General features: G+C 38.9%; 1 protein-coding gene across 3 annotated transcripts in view; it reads left to right on the forward strand.

Annotated features, from left to right (window-relative positions):
* LOC145479196 (uncharacterized) overlaps positions 1-17,748 on the forward strand; it is a 30,641-nt gene that overhangs the window by 3,009 nt on the left and 9,884 nt on the right. For 2 of the 3 annotated variants that reach the window (XM_081457479.1, XM_081457480.1), the window contains exons 2-6: positions 5,243-5,403; positions 8,416-8,507; positions 13,828-13,917; positions 15,127-15,234; positions 16,003-16,051. In XM_081457479.1, the coding sequence (XP_081313605.1) occupies positions 5,243-5,403; positions 8,416-8,507; positions 13,828-13,917; positions 15,127-15,234; positions 16,003-16,051 (500 nt within the window). Of the gene's footprint in view, positions 1-4,655; positions 5,003-5,242; positions 5,404-8,415; positions 8,508-13,827; positions 13,918-15,126; positions 15,235-16,002; positions 16,052-17,748 lie in introns of those variants that run through there. The other variant, XM_081457481.1, reaches the window with a different exon arrangement.

The following is a 17,748-nucleotide window of genomic DNA, read 5'->3' on the forward strand; positions in this document are numbered from 1 at the left end:
CTGTCATCACCTGTTTTCACTCTTTGTTCATGGAAGTCAGTAAAATTCCTCCTTGGTTTTGGTGTTTCACGCACTCCGAGCCCTTCTCGCATTTGGAATTGCCAGTATCTTCCACAGTCAGTTTTCTTTTATCTAGAACGTTTGTGTATATCTGCGATATTACGGCAAAAAAATTAAACGTAATAAACGCTCTTTCCAGTGCCATTTATTTTTTGTTTGTGAATTTTTCAAAAATTATATTTATAGTTATATATTTCTTCTTTGTTTACCAAGTTGTGCAAATGTAGCTTTTTCTGTTTCAGCTAAAATGTGTGGTTGTCAATAAAAGACGTCATGTATGCATATGTTCCTAGACGCGCAGATTAATTGAAATAATAACTATTTTCGTTAAAAATTGTCATTGCTTGACACCTGTTTTTATAGTCTCCCTCTATCCTTCCATGAATTCAACCCCTATTCACTGTAACATAGAATTCGTCTTAAGACTTGGCCAACCCTAAGGCCCGGTTCAGACGCCGTACTTCACACGATCGTAATTCATTGAATTCGATTCGGCTCATGCATGTGGAGTACGGCGTCTGAACCGGGCCTAATTATATTAAAATTTCGTGATTTTTTTTTTCCTATTTTAAGCCCCCTAGCCAAGTGGGGGCGCTCTGACTTAATAATTTGTAATTTGAAATGCCGATCTCCTTCCCCAACCATCACTTCTCAGAAGGTTTTGAAAAGAAATGAATTCAGGTTTTACAGGGTTTATGCAGTTTCGTTGAAAACTAGTAATGACAAATCACGAGAGCCCGTTAGAACCGGCCCTTGAATCACCTGGCTGCCCACGCTTATAAGGGACTTATAACTATAGACCTATAAGTTTGCTTCCAGCACAATCTTCTAAGAAGCCCTAAAGCCAAGCCTTTGTAGAAAGATGCATTACTCGTAGTAAAACAGTTCCAAAACTGACATTATTATTCTCCCTAATGCATCTCACTGGTTCTGATACATTGTCATTCCCAAACACTTTCATTTTCTTTGGGAGAATTTGGCCATAAGGGCTTATGAACAAAACTGATTTTGAAATCAACAGAGGCCATGAGAGTGAATTAATAACGAATCGTTTCAAAGCTACGCTGAATAATGATCCTGTAATGTCCCATGCCAGCCGAAATGCTTTATATGTATTTCATTATGGCAGCTTACTTTAAATTTTCTAAGAAAAGTTAGACACCTTTGGAACTCGTCATTTGCCGGCGGTTGGCGATATAGCGCGATTTAGGTTTCGTTATCTCTCGGTTTCTGGCTTTTAACGGATATAGATGCGAGCTTGAACGAAGGCAAAGGTTTCCTCAGTGCCAAAAAGTAGCCACCGAACAACGGTGACACCGAAAATACGTTATTACAGTAGCTTATGCCCGCTTATGCCACTGCGTTCCAAATTAGGTGACAGGAGGAAAGATAACTAGACACGCGTGCAGACTGTTGATTAATCACGTTATAAAACAAATAATAACAGGTGAGGTTGAATTCCTTAGGGTGGACAATCATATGCGGACAGGAGCCCATGGGCTCCTGATCACACGTGGAAAAATGTCTTGCGCACGCGCATATTTACGGCGTTTGTCCAGCAACTATTGATATTGGCGATCACGTGCGACCGAAAAAAAAAACTGAGCTAGGGGAGCTGGGGAGAGAAATACAAATGGGGAACGTTTTGTTTCATACGGCCATATTTTCCTTTTCTCAAGAGTTTGATTAATTTATTGAGCTATTCACGACAACAACAAACCGAAAGAAACCACTCGTTGTTTAGGCGTACTCTTGGCCTGTTGTGTATCGATTAACACGTTTGAAGTACAAGCAGACAGCTAGACTAGGCTGGCTTAGAATGGCAATGTGCAATTTATATGGACCAAGTTTTCTTAATTATAAATGCTTGAAATAATGATACATCCAGCCCCTGTATATTCGTAATATTACTACACCATTTAAGAGAAACTCAACTCAGAAACCAATTTCACTCTCTGCCTTTTGAAAAGGCAATATAAGTAACGTTTGATCATCGAGGTGCAGGGTGTGAGAAATGTTTGGCACTTTTCTAGCCAGACAATATAGCTAAAAAACACGTGAATAGCTCATTAGTTGCCCTCAAATCTCTTCATAAGACTCGGTTACGTAAGAACTGTTTGTCCTTGGTTAAATACAGAAAACCGGTTTTCTTAAGAATTGTCCTTGACAATCATAGAGACTAAGAACGGAAGCAGGAAAAAAAACCTTGTCTGAAAATGACACATTTTTAAAGCTCAATATTTAGAAGTAATTTTTCTCCCTTTTTCCTAAAACTGAGCTCGAGAGACCCTTAAGTTTATACTCCAACGATGAAAAGGCGTTCTTGCTAATTGCTTAAAAGTACCTTAGTACACGCCATTTCAAACCTGGCCCACTTCAATTCATCTACACAATGTGTAATTATATATTCAAGTCGCAATTCACGACGAAAACTGAAAAGCTTTCAGAAGGATTACCATATAAATATTCATTACCCAAGCCGACTTGACCAGAATTGGCGCCTCTTGCACGCAATGTAAAACTATGGTTAAAATCTTGGTATTTTGGTACTGTGACTCACACGGCAAATTTAATACAACCTTTTGCGGAGATCTGAGTATTTTTGAGACTCCCAAGGTTGGTTTTTCAGCCGTAATGTTGCAAGAGTTACACCCTACCTATCGCTTAATTTTTGTGTCAATTGTTCACACTTGTCTGACAATATTCCAGGCCAGACACAGTCGTGCCACTATTGTTTTTCTTCATTTTATGCAGCTGTATTTTATGCCATGGAAATTAAGCGAGGCCAAAGTTTCGCGCTTTCCTCTTTTTCACGATCTGAAGAGCAAACCCTGCAAAAACACGATGTCTCGCAAAAAAAATATTTCTTCAAAGATTTTATATCGGATACATTAGAGGAACAGTCGGTTATTCATCAATACATGTGACGGACTGATAACAAACTGGTTCAACGTGTGGTTTTTTTTCAAAACTGATATTACTCTTCGCAATGTTAGTTTTTCAGGACATTTCCTAATTTTCTTACAGTAAATTGTGCAAGTTACCAGGAATCGCAAAAAGAACTCCCTCCCCTAGAAAAACAAAAACAAAAACAAAAAGCAGTCTTTTCCGATCGTAAAAATTTATACTTCCCGAAAACCTGACTGCCACACCCTATTTTGCTGCAGTTTATAGTTAGCATTCATGGCCCTTTGCACCACAATAGAATTTTTTTTTCTTAAGTACAGCCCCGTTCTAGTCAGAAGATCGGGTCATGGGCTCCTGGATCGTATATACTCCCCAACTCCCCTTTTTAAATTTGATCGGACATATAAAAGAGAAATTAGAAACCAATCAGTGCCTAAGTCTAAATTCGACTGGTTTTCTAATTGTTTCTTTTCCTGGAAGCTCTCGCCTCATTAGGAGTTTATGCGCGTGATTCTATTTCAATACTTGATGATTGCGTGAACTTTTATGTTGTGAGATGACATCGCATGACATTGTCCTTTCAGGTGTAAAAGAGAGTTAGAAAGTTCTTGGACAGCTCTTTCCTTCAATTATAATGCTAAGGGGTGTCTTAGTTTATAATCTATACTTGGAACCTTGCTCGGATCACTTTCTCTGGGCAAACAGATCACATATCCTTTAAAGAACTTTTTGTTCTTTGCGTGACGTGAGTTCAAGGTGGGCGTGACAAGATGATTTTTCCGGTGCGCATAAATCTTCCTGATGTGACTGTCCACATGAAATACTAGAACCACGTATCGTGTTCGCGATCTAAAATAAGATATATAAATTCCATTTGACTCAAAAATATCGAAATTTTCTTTTTCGTATCTTTTCAACACTCGCATTGATATTGCGCAAATGGAATAACACAACGGCAGGTCGTCAACTAAATCTCTACTGCTAGCATATATAAATAACAGAATGCACATGAATGAAGAAAGAAAATGGGCTGCTGTCAGTGTTTTTTTGTCTGTTATTGACTCGACACTTTCTTGTCAGTCACGTAACATAACCATTCTGAAGTGACGCTTTTGCCTAGACAAAAGGAACTACAAAACAAAGACAACCAACCTCTATAATAATGAAGTAGTACAATAAATGTGCCTCACAGCGTCTCGTGAGTTCTTCAAAGGAACACCATTCTGTAAGAATATAATTAGCATTGCGAATCACGTTTAAAACCCCAGTTGCCCGTCAAAATGATGAAATTTCACGGACGTTACAATGTAACCTTTTGTCTGGAAAAACAGCCTGGTTTGACAAAATCCAGAGTCGAATTTCGCGGTTGAGTGATTTGATGTGCGTTCAACCTTCAGCGTGACTAAAAACATGAAACACTGGTAGAACCAAAACACAATAGCGAACCACTCGTATGTGACGGGCTTTTCCTTTGCCTTGCTTTTCACATGCAAATTTTGAGGATTGTTATACCGGGCGACGAATTGTAAATATTGCATAAATTATCTGGGTCGTCTTAAAACAAACCAATTATCATGTCTGTTTCACGTGCCCAGCCAATCGCATCGTTTCTTTTATAACCCTAGCAGTTGCTGGCCTTGATCAATACCAGCTCCGTACAATGTGCATGTCAATCATTTTGCTGTGGGGTCGCGGAATCGGGTCCACTCAGCCCTTTATCAGAGATTTGTCAGGTTTTCTGGATTCTAAAGTCCTCTCAACTTAAAATTTTTCACGGCGATATACTCACCGAGACGGCATCTATCCGTGTGTAGCGAGTCGTGACTTGAACGAGCAAATTCGCACTGCTTTCATTACGTGAAATCATTTATAAGCTTCAATGGCTGGCCGCGCAGTGTCTCGCGAATTCACTATCGACAGTTTGAATTTTACGTTGTAGCAAAGGGAATAACAGTTCTTTAGCCACCCTGGCGGACTCTGAATTCATGGATGTAAACGCGAACAGTAAGCTTAAACGGAAGAAGAAAACCCATGGGTTAGTATCGTGAGCTGTTTGTTGGTTGGTGTTTCGTGTCGGTGTGAGAATCGTGAGGTGGAAAACGCTCGATTGTCCGACTTGAGCCTGGACATGGTGTGATGTTTGTGTGGTGTATTCTCACCTAAAATTTGACCGTGGTTTCGGAAAGTGTGCTACTTGTATATATTTTATGGGACAGGACTCTTCAGAAATAAGATATTCATTGCTTAATCTTGTTTTTTTCAACCGTATTTTCAGGCCTGGGAACCCGTCGAAACGACATCGAGATCGACTTAACGCCGAGCTGGATAACCTGGCGAGGTTGCTGCCGTTCCCTGAGGAAATCGTCACGAAACTCGATAAAATTTCTATTCTCAGACTCACAGTGAGCTATTTGAGGGCCAAGAGTTTCTTCCAAGGTAATTAATGTTTTACATTTATTGTTGCCTCGATATGCCTGGTGGTTTACCTGTATCGCGAGTATTTTCTTTCTTTTCGAGACATTGTGGTGTTGGTTGCTACCATGAATTATTTTTCTTTCTCTTGTGTATTTAAATTTCACAAATTTCTCAACCCGGGAAATTGCGGAGTTTCTTGTATTTTATGACATTTGAAATTGATAGATTAACCTTAACTGGCAGAAGTACCGACGTAACTTTAGACGAAATGAAAAACTGATTTATGACGGATATTTTATGAGTCGTGTTAGCGAACACGACAGCCTTCCAACTGTTTATTAAACGTTGGACCATAAATTGTGTGGCTGCTTTCCAAACATAAACAGAATTTAACGGAAGAGGATCTCCTTAAGCTTTCTGATTATTCCACAAGACTAGAGGGCAGAAAGGTCATCCGTGATTGTCTTATTATAAACCTTTTTCTGGGGTTGTGTAGTCTGTGGGGTTGTTAGGTCTTTCTGGATCTGCGAAAATCAGCGAGAAAGGGTTTAATTTATTATTTTCTGAAAGCTAGGATTTCCAGCTGCATCAAGTAAAGAAAGCATTGTTTGGATATGTGTCTGACAGAAAGTAGACTGCTTACATCCAAAGGGTCTTCTTTTTGGCAGATCTAAATGAAAGCAGTGTTTATGTGTTTGCGCCATTGAAACGTACCTCTGGAAAATTCACGAACGTGACTCTAGTCAGGGTCGGAGTTGAGAGTGTCTAGTGGTTGGCTAAAGGGAAATTTTAGTCAAAACATTACAAGCAATGGCATTCAGGTTTTATTGAGTTAAATCAACGCTTGACAGTGATATCTGACAAATACAAGATCCTATCGTGTCTTCTTCAAACTAAAAGCTGTTGTCTCTTTCCTTTCTCCTCGCCGTCGGCGAATCTTTGTTTTGGGGCCAGTGTCGACACATAGGCAGGTTTTAACATTCGAATTCTCCTTTTTTCGGTGGCTTTTTACACTATTTGATTTTAATACAACGTTATGAAAGGGCAAATAATAAAATCGGCTAAAAGCTATTGATAGGTGTAGTTGTTTGTTTTTTGGCGCGACGGTACCAAGCGTTCTTGTTCAATCAAAGCCTTACAGCCTGTTTGGGTTCTCCCTCGCAAATTGATCTACCAAAATCTGTCTTGTTGAACCAGACACAATAGATGCATTCGCCTGGCTGCCAAGATCACAGAAAGTATTTTAGAAGGGTTTTTCAAATCCTGCGTGAGTATTAGAAAGCGGAGAATGCCCTGGTTGTGTTGATCGAGAATTTTCTGAATGCAAGCCTGGACGATTCACACCTTTTACATTATAAAATGCATTTGATGTAAACCCTCGGTCACGCAGCCTACTAAAGAGAAATATTTATTAACCTAGCTCACGCAACGAGAATTTTCGAACAAGGGAAAATATAATTGTACTCCATGCTGTGCGCAGTTTTACTTCTTCATTCAAGACAACGAAATCTACAGGTTTTCAAAGCAAACCGGTCGACGTTGCGTGTCCGTCTAACAGAGGGAGATCATAAATGATAAATAGTCCTTTTTCCTTTAGCGATTCTCGGTTTTTGTTTGAGTGAAAGCATCACGATGGGATAGCTTTCTTTGTGGAATTCGTTACCCTTGACCTACACGATTCCTATAGGTATAAAATTGTTTACTCTTTTGGTATTCAAACAATCGCTTCGTCTCCAAGTCAAGATTTAGTTCCTCGGCCGTAAACCGCGGACGATAGTTAGTTTTATGGATTTTATTAGAAGATGCTACTATAAAATCCTTAAACTAAAGCGTTTTGATAGTTTTATGTAGGAGTGATACATGTAAATTGGTTCACTTATTCCACGAACAAGGGTGGCACTGATAGCTACAGATTACTCTTGCAAACGCCCAGACCAGAATGAATAATTTCTACCTTATTTATGCTCGTTTGTGGTATTCAATAAAGCCCGTTTTTTCCCAGTGTGCCACCTGACGTGCAAAATTATTAAGACGAGCGCTTGAAACATAGGACATAATTGTTACTCTCCATATGAAAGCAAATTTTAACCAACCCTCCTTAATCTATAAATATGGTACTCGGTAAACAATATTGTTCGCTTTAAGTTCGCATTTTTGCATATAAGTGTTTTTTACGTGGATTTTTCAGAAGCGCGTTTAATAAATTGTTTCAAGTGAAGCAATGGACGGACGTACTTTGTAGAGTAAGTCTCTTAATTTGTGGTTCGCTTACATTTCCACCCGTATGCTGGTAATTTCGCAGCAGACTGAAACGCAATCGCTATAATCTCGCTCGTGTCAGTGCTTGCGCTCAGCCATGGTGTTAGGATTCAGATGGCACACCTTTTTACTTTGTGACAATTTGGAAATTCGCTGTACATGTAAGACTTGTAGTCATGGAATGGGACATATAATTAAAGCAGAAACGGCGAGTTTGAAATGAAAGGAGCCATATTTGGTAGCTGGTGAATCGTGTTGGAATTTCTGGAAGACACATGCATTACCTGACGGTACTGTACGACACGTACTTAAAGCAATTACCGCTTTGTTATTATGCGATACGGGAATTTAATAATTGGCAGCTGGAATTTAATGGTAGAGATTCGGAAAAAAAAACATCAGCCTTGTAATATTAGATCGGTACAGTTGTGTCCTCGGCTATTTGCTAACCTTGTAAGATTTGCTGTGAAACTTTGCAAGTTTCAGTGCCCTTTTCACGCAACCAACCGTCTCATTTACAAGTGTAATCACTGTTTTCACGCCCCAAATGCCTAGAAAAATTTGAATATGAACAGAAAATTCATCTCTTCCCTATTTCTCGTTGTTTTAGAAGTTCCTTTATTTGACACGAGCTCTAGAAATGTCTTTGTGATAGTGAAACTAAATACTTGCACTTTGCGACTTCTGTCAATACGGTAAAGTGCTTGTTTACAGGCTTCGACAGTGTGGTGAAAGCTTTGATGAACTTATTCTCCGTGTTTGTTAAATTTACAGTTTCGAATGGCAGACATGGGAAAGAAGAAACTTGTGAGGAACTTGTCAGGGAAGTTGAGGGAAATGGTGTCTTCTCGCAGCTCTCTCTAGAGGTGAGGAGAAAAAATATAAATTGCTCTTGATGACTGGTCCTCTAGCTGCTTGTAGGTCTTGTAGGATGTCATTGTTAGGAAGTCAAACCTATGTAAAGTGCATGTGACATGGTTTTGACTTGAAGCAAAATAGCAATTTGTCAACAAGATGCAAATTGAAGGGAACCTAAAAATTATATAAGTAAGGTTAGAGAAACACAGAGGGTTATAGACACCTAGAATAAAGCTGATTGGGCAAGGCGGAAATGGAGGGCTAGTTTTTTAAAGGCCTACATGTATATACCGTACAACACTGAGGTTTAAGTTTCTTACAATGCTTTGAATTCTTTTGGATTATAAAGCCAATATGTAGGTATTTTATCTTTAAAAGCTGACCTTGGAGGGCTTGTGTTGCCCCACCCCTTTTCTCTCCCATCCTTATTACTTTAATTGCTTTTGACCTTCAGGGCAAGTTTGATTGTTTTTTAAAAAGTCTGAGATTGTCTAAACTAGATTTTTACAATTCCTTCAGGTTCTTTGTAGCTAATGAATATTGGTGTCCTAAAGAAATGACCACTGTTAATTTTTGTGACAATTTTTCAGTATCATTTTCACGACACTGTAGGAACCCTTTATCATACAAACTGCTCAAGCAGTTTCTGTCCTTGTCAGTGACACCCTTGGGTAAGGTTTGCATCCTTGAACCACGTATGTGGTCTTAACCATAATGATCTTCACCACAGAATGGTGACCTCCCATGTGCTGCACATATAGGACTATTATATTTCTGATTTATGGATGCATATGCCAGGATAAACTTAAGATAAATTGCATTTTCATAAAAGTCCATGACATAAAATATTTTATGACTGTAAAGATTGCTCATTTAAACTTGTATATTCAAGAGGTGGCAGTGTTAACTGCTTAGAACATACTTGAGAGATGAAAGAGCTCTGATTGATAGGAATTGATACACAGGGGCGTAGCAACCATATACTCACCTATACACTTGTGTACCTTAGGAAATTCAGAAAAATTTATCTCTTCATATTGAAAGTGAATTCAGCTGGTTTGACAGTCTCCTTGTCTCTCCTATTAAATCCACCATCAATTATCCCAAAGGTCGACATAAATAAACATAGCTTACAAAATACTCAACGTTTTTCCATGTTTTGATTTATGAAACTGTTCTCTGGAAAATGTGGCAAATTGCATTTCTGAGCTCCTAAACACGAACATTTTCTGGGTAGCATGCTCCCAAACCTCACTAGCATCACTTAAATCTTATCTGTGGTGCATACTACATGGGAAATGAACACAACACCGCTTATTGAGTTTATCCCTATGTATTTACTTTCACTACCCCATGTGCAGGTTTATTTGTTGGTTCAGGAGTGTATTTATCAGAATCATCTGTTCTCTTTCCTTTTTTCAAGTAGGGTTAAAGGGAAGCATTATAGTGCAAGCGCTTGAATTCTTAGTGTGCCAGATCCTTGCATTAATAGACATGTTATGTCTGCCAATATGTACAACTGGAGTCTTCATTGGATTGGGTGGAGTAACTGTTGACTTGCAATCCCTGAAAATATTCACTATGTAATAATTCAAGTAAACACTAAGTAAACCATTCTTCAACAATCATGACAACATTTCATTTATGGAAAACGCAAGTTAAATTAATGCAAAATCAAATGGTATCTTAACAAGTAATCCATACTAGGCTTAGAGTACTGTGTACTTAACTGTGTTTAAGGCCTGTGTGAAGTTACAGCTGGAAACCTTTTGCTGTGGAATTTTTGTTCTGTTCTGTGTATTACAAAACAATCCCAGCCCGCTTAAATGTGTGTAGACACATTTCAATTCTGTGTTTCAAATTTGACAGAAAGATTAATTGATTTTTTTCTCTGATAGAATTTGTATTCCCCCCAAAAAGAATCTCCCACTCAAGTTTCTCTTTTGACTGTTTTAAGAAAATTGACTTAGTCCAATCTAGATTTTTGTCATTTGATAACTTGTCCATATCATGGTAGCCAATTTAAGCCAAACACCTGTTACTTAAGACCATTTGTCGGAAGTATTATGCATGTCTGTGCACAGTTTACATGTACCGGTAATAGACCTTTTCAGTCTGGGTGGTTTGTTTTTCCATTGCAGACCATGTGGTATTCTCCATAGAATTGTTCTTTTAACCATTTAAAAATTGTTCATTCATACACATGAGACTACAGGTATTTGAAAATTTCAGTGCGAAAATTCTCGCGAGTACCACCACATTGTCTGCAACAGGGCAACAAACTGCCCAAGCTAAAAAGATCTTTTGTGTTATTTCAGATGGTTTAGAACCTGTCACTACCTGAAGTTCTACTTGTGATGTATATGTTCTTTAGGACACTTTTGTAGTGCTTGTTTCCCATGGAAAAAAAAAACATTTTGTGCCATGACCATCTTAGTTTATATCAACTAGGTTAATTGTGAGCAAGGAGTAGTTTTTGGAGTCTTTCCTTTTTCACTTTGGGTAAAATGTGCTGGTGTTTGTACTTCATTTACATTTAAATGAAAAGTTATTTACTACTGGTACTGAAACTTAACCCATGAGGTTAAAATGGGATAATACGTTTATTTTTACTCTCCCTGCCATTTTCCTTTCTATTTTAATTTCCTAAATCAACATATTGATTCATTTCACACAGGGAAACGTTTGTCTCTCTACTCATTCAGTAACTATTTCAGACATGATGTGTTTTTCTATTGTTGTCATGCAAGGCAAACCTGATGTTTTTATTCAACTCACTGCCTTGGTTAAATTCTTTATTGAATAAGGTTTTTTTTTCTCTGGAAGTCTTGTACAAAAGACTTCTGGCTCCTTGAGGGTTTGAAGCAGTCATAGTGTCACTGGAAGTATCTCATTTTCCTGGATGCTCAACAACCTGCTAATTCAAATGAAATAGGATATTGCCAGGTTATCTATTTGAAGGACTAAGTCCTCCTAAATTGTTATGTGCAATACCTTGTTATGGTCACTTACTTGTTGAAAGGAGTGAATTATTTAGCATGTGCTTTTTGTCTGGTTCAGTTTTCATCTGGCTCAGTAGTTGTCTGGCCCAGTTTTTGTCTGGCTCAGTTGGAAGTTCAAAGTCCACAAATGTAACTCTAAAAGGAGTTGTTTTAAATATGTCTTTTCAATTAAAACAAAAAGTTGATTTAACCTTAGAATATTCTTTTTGATTTAATGATGAAATTTGGTACATCCACCGTATTTCCTGTCTTGCACACTTGTTTGTTTACTATATTGATTTCATGTTTTGTTTAAAAGGTCAGCCAAAGTATTGCCTAGCTTGTTGCTTGCAGCTCTTACATTGTATTGTGACTGCTTTTTAAGTGCAGAGTGCACTGTTGGGATGGTTTAGGGGGTTTCTGTTGGCTAAGGCACCAATGTAAGAAGGCCATAACACAATGAGGTGTAAACTTTAATGTTTGTGTAATTAATTACTTTCAATTAATCAATTAGCCTTGTGGGAAGGGGAGCTGGGTGGGATAGGTACCCGAGCGCATTCCAGAAAACGTGTCATACTTACGTTGCTTTCTTTGATAACATGACAGAAATATATATGTGGTTTTACAAATCTCATGCTATGCTTGTGGTGCCATTCTCTTAAGAACAAAAGAAATTTGCTCCAAACGCATGCACAAATTAGTTAGCGTCAAAGTTGACTATATGTTAGGTGAAAGATACATTTCACACGGGACTACCCACGAATGTTGAGTGTTTTCCCTTGTGGTAGAACATAACATGTAAGAAGCATGCGTTCTAGCATTGCTGGGGTGATAAACTCCTTTCTCAAGTTCAGAGGCACACTTTTTTTTATTTTTTTGTAATGAGTGATATCACACTCTCATTTTGGCTGGGGAAAGAAGTTATATTTCAGGTAACGTCAGTTCTCCTTTTTTAGTTTAAAGAACGCTACCGTGACTGCGTATCTTCTGGAATCTTCCCTAGCTTGATGCAAGAAATGTCATCTGCTGTTCTATAACTATTGTTTGTTTGCCAGGGTTGAAATAGAGAATGGGAACATTTTGCTTCTCCTTAGCAGCTTGTTTGTTTCCTCTGCTATGAAAGAGAGTCCAAAGTTCATATTCAGCCGAAACTTTCCTGTGTTAGTTACATGTAAGACGAGTAAATTTGTGACAAAAGAAACTTCCGTATTATTGCTGCAGACTCTGTGGCACTTACTGAAACCTCCAATTAATTTCATCAGTCGATGAGGTGACTCTCTCACCGATGTGGGATATAATTTCGGTCAAGTAAAGATCTCTACCTTCAATACTCCTCGTTGAAACGCTCTTCAGTTGTATTACTCGATAGCATTGTGTATTAGTTTGATGTGGTTTTATTGTTTACACCAACTTGGTTGGCAAAAGAGTTAGAATGCACTATTCCGTGATTTGACATGACTATTTGATAATTAGGTTAGTTCTTGTTTATCGGTGAAAATTTACAACTGTTCAGCAGATATTTAACTTTTATATTCCATTTATCTCCAGCAGTGAGTTAAAAAAATACACATCTTTCTTATATTTTCGTGGAAACAAAGGTATCTACTTGCATACATTGGCGAGGAAAACAAAAGTATCAAATTACAAACGTTGGTGTGAAAAACAAAATTGTCACATTTCCTTCTTCTACGCATTATTGAATTTAAAATGAACAAAACTCAAGATAAAATAACGCAATAGATTTAAAACCGTCTTGACAAACAGTCATTGTAAGTTATTTTTGGGCAAAACACAAACATGAAACACACACACTGCTAAAAGTTATGTCTTATTAAGTTTTTGTCCACTCATATTCTGCAAAAAGGAAAAGGCCTAGTTGACTACCAAGGGAGAGAACAGTAGGGGTGAGGACCTGTATGACTGCTGCATCAGAGCCATAAATTACACTCTGCACTATCTGAGATTGTCTCACTAGTTTGGAGTCAGTTGGGCTATTGATAACGTGTGAATAGTCTTGCTATTCATGCTGCCCTTTTCCTCTGCTATTGCTTCATCCTGGAAAGTTCTTTTGTGTAGTAAATTCCTTTGTTCTGCTGTGAAACTTGACCGAGATCACTCAGATTAAACTGCTATATATAAACTGTACTACCAAGTACTTTCTGTGTAGCCACTTACAGTTCTTTCCCCCATCCATTTTTTAAAATATTTTTTGCTTTGTGTGACCCAAGAAACTTTTCCCTATAGAAAGTCCTTCTGACTGCTGTTGTCATTTTAAGCCAGTCAACAGCTGATTTTACTAGTAATGATTAGCTATTTATTTCTGATGAATGTTGTTCTTCATTTTCAGGCTCTCGATGGATTCATTGCCGTTATAACACAAGATGGCCAGTTGTTTTATGTGTCTGAGAATGTTCGTGACTTTTTGGGTTATTCTCAGGTGAGCTTCATATTTATTAAACTGTTTTCTTCCCTGGCGAGTTTCTGTAGAGGTAGTCATTTCTTGTGTGTTTACAGTGGGAACCCCCTTAAGATTATTCCCCACTATTGCATTGCGCATCCCTACTGTGCATAATTTCATGTGTGATTAGCGCGTGCGCATTAAAAAATGGCGGCTTTTTCTTTACAGCTGGACCTTGCCATAGAGGTAAATCGTCATTTTCTCGGAAACGAGTATGGTGACCTATCATTTTTTTTCTGTTGTTTTGAATTGAGTAATATATTTATCTGTGTAAAATAAATAAGGACCAATTCTCAGTGTAGAACAAAAAGCAATCATCGGAAACATGAATTTAGCAAGCAATCGTGACTACAATCATGGTGCTATTATAAGGATTTATATGGATATAAACAAGGTGCTTTTTCTCCTAAACGAACATGGAGACCCCTCATTTTTATTTCAAAATTTAAGTTCCTATAATATAAACAATCAATAGGCAAAGTTTCACAAAAATCTCAGTGCAGGTTCGATTTCAGTGGAATGACCTTAATACGGTCACCAATGAGCCATGAAAATTTGACCGTATTAACGGGGTGGCCACATTAATGGGGTAGGGACAAATTCCATGTGATGTCTTTACAGACATCACAATTGCACTTCTAGACAACTTTTCTTTAATAACCATTCAAAATGCAGTTGTAAATGATTGAAACTTCAATCAGTACATACAATATAAACAGTGGAAAGATGTACATAAATGGTTTGAGTGGATGCATTAATGGGGTAAAATTATAGAGGATCATGCTGGTTGGGATTTGAGAATGTGGCCATAGGCCATAGTGATGGGGTGGCCAGATCAATGGGATTTTCTTGTCAGAAAATGTAACCTGGGTGTTTTGCCTGGACAAAAAAGACTGACGGTAATGAGGAGGTGACCATAAAATGAGGTAATGGTAAGGCTGGGTGCCACTGTATCTATCCAAAAGAGGGACAGGAAAGCAATTTTTTCTGTGCCATTTTCGAAAGCAAAAGGAAACTGCCTTCAGTTAATGCCTCTTTTGCAACACCAAGATTTGGTGAAAAAATGAGCAAAAATTGATGGTCAGATTGTAACTGACAAATTGTTTTTGGCAGTTAACTAATGGTATTCAATTCTAAGAATGAAATTTTGTGTAATTCATTTTACTGAGTGTCATTTTGTGGTTGTAGGCTGCTGTCATTCACCAAAGCATGTTCAAGTTTTTACATATTGATGACCAGGATATGGTAAAATCCAATCTGGCCTGGCCAAAGCTTAATGGCAAAAAGATTAAAATGGTAAGTAGACAATGTATAACGCGGTGTATTGCTAACTTTAAGTTTGATGAACTTACTTAAAGTATTGTTTACCTCTGGGTGTTTCCTTTGTTGCCATGTTCATTGTCATTGTTATTGGGATTATGATCTCTTTCATCATCAATACACTCAACTCTCATTTTAGCAGACACTCTCAGTACCATCATCTGTTGTGTGTATTGGTGAGAGTCCTCAATAGCGAGGTGTGATGAAAATGACTGAAGTTTTGGTTGTGGAGTATCACGTACAACATATACTGCTATACTCTTTTAAGATTTCCAGTTTTTTTTAAATTTGTAGTTCACGTTTACTCTACATGATCATGTCATATAGATCAAAATAGGGTATAAACTAGTGAAGACTGCAGAATATTTATGTCACTCAATAAGTCCAAGTTTGGGACCACACAAAGTGCCTGCAATTCCATAATAGCGAGAGTCCATAATAGTGGGAGTTGTTTCCATGCATTTCTTTGTCAAGTTTTGGCTGGTGATGTAACTTTTGTCCATAATAGTGGGATGTCTGCAGGGCAAGAGTTGACTATACTTTGTAATCAGTATGGCAAACATTTTAGTGGTCATCACAATTTGGTCAATTCTGTCAGCAATGGATGCAAAATTGTTTGTGGCAACATATTTATTTTGTTTTCATGGATGAATTTAAAAGAAAAAAGTTTGAATGTGTCCTCTGGTCTTGAAACCTCTTTCCATAACATTAATTTTGATGAAGTTTTTTTTTTTCAAATTTCAGAGAAGTGAAGAAAAAGATGGTGAAGTATCAAGTGATGATATAAAAACAGGTGACTGTCTTAGAAATAAAATTAAGCAAGTTAGTTTTTTTCAATCTAAAAGAAGCCTCTATTATCACAAACATGGCCATTCATGTCATTGTATCTACATGTAAACACTTGCATATATTTTATGAGTTTTCTTGTGTATATTTTGCACCTTTAAGTCCTGTAGATTTCCCTACTTAATGCATACTACATAATTTCCAGTGGTGAGGGCAAGTTAGGGCTTGGGTATTCTAGACTTAGTGTTTGGTTCACAATTTTTAGAAACATCTTGGTATATATATGGCATCCTCGTCTCGGAGAGGCGATGGTCAGCGCGTCACTGTCAACAGGCTCTTAAGTGACTCAAGAGCCCGATTCTTGAGTGGCAGTCTTTGTTGCAGCTGGTACAGATGTAGTTGGTGGCCCCACGAACTGATACTTGTCGTTCCTTTCTCGCCACCCGCTTAATTGTCGCCTCAACCCTGGCCTTCGTCTCGGCCCTGAGTGCCCCCTCCTTCACACCGTGACGCCAGGCGGCGCGGTCTTGCGCGAGGACCTCCCAGGTATTGGGATTGAAATCAGCAAGTCGCAGGTCACGCTTGCAAACATCCTTAAAGCGAAGGAGAGGTTGGCCCACGCGTCGGGCGCCCTCCCACAGTTCCCCGTAGAGGACTTGCCTTGGCAAGCGATCGGGTTCCATACGGTGAACATGACCGAGCCACCGTAGGCGTCTTTGGATGAGTAGTGTAGGGATGCTCGGCATGTCGGCTCGGTGAAGAACATTGGTGTTGGAGACTCTGTCCTGCCATTTGATCTGAAGGAGATGCCGAAGGCAGCAGAGGTGGAACCCATTGAGCCGCTTCTCTTGTCTGGCGTATGTGGGCCACAACTCGCTTCCGTAAAGGAGAGTGGAAAGGACACAAGATCGGTAGACTTGCAGCTTGGTCCTCTCGCTCAACAGGTCGTTAATCCACACTCTCTTGTTGAGTTTGGCCATAACGCCGGCTGCCTTGGCGATCCTTGAACTGATCTTGACATCTAGCGACGCCTTGCTTGACACTGTTGACCCTAGGTAAGTGAAAGAGTCCACGACCTCCAGTTCAGTGTTGTTGATGGTAATGACGGGAGGTGTCTCTGCATCTTGGGCTAGGATGTTTGTCTTCTTTAGACTGATGGTAAGGCCGAACTCCTTGCAGGCGTGAGACAGCTTATCAACCAAGCGTTGAAGGCCTGCCTCGCTGTGGGATGCCAGGGCAGCATCATCTGCGAACAACAGCTCGCGTATGAGCACTTTAAGGGTCTTGGTTTTGGCGCGGAGCCTGGCAATGTTGAAAAGCTTGCCATCTGACCTCGTCCAAATGTATACACCCTCTGAGCAATCGGCAAAGGCGTAGTGGAGTAACATCGAGAAGAAAATCCCGAACAGGGTTGGCGCCAAAACGCAGCCCTGCTTTACTCCACTACTGACTGGGAAGGCATCCGAGGTGGCTCCATCAAAGCAGACGGTGCTCTGCATGTCCTTGTGGAAGGCGGTGATGAGGGCGAGGAGTTAAAACATCTTGGTACAGCATGGAATTTATTTATATTTGTTTTTCCTTAACTGTGATTATTGATATTGATCATTTTTGCTGGACTCAAAGGACCAAGGCTGGAGTTTTAGAGTACCATAAATTTTCAATATTGCATCTAGGGTTAGTTTTACATGGCAATATCTATTAATA

This window comes from Orbicella franksi, chromosome 2 (genome assembly GCF_964199315.1).
Source record: "Orbicella franksi chromosome 2, jaOrbFran1.1, whole genome shotgun sequence".
NCBI classification, from domain to species: domain Eukaryota; kingdom Metazoa; phylum Cnidaria; class Anthozoa; order Scleractinia; family Merulinidae; genus Orbicella; species Orbicella franksi.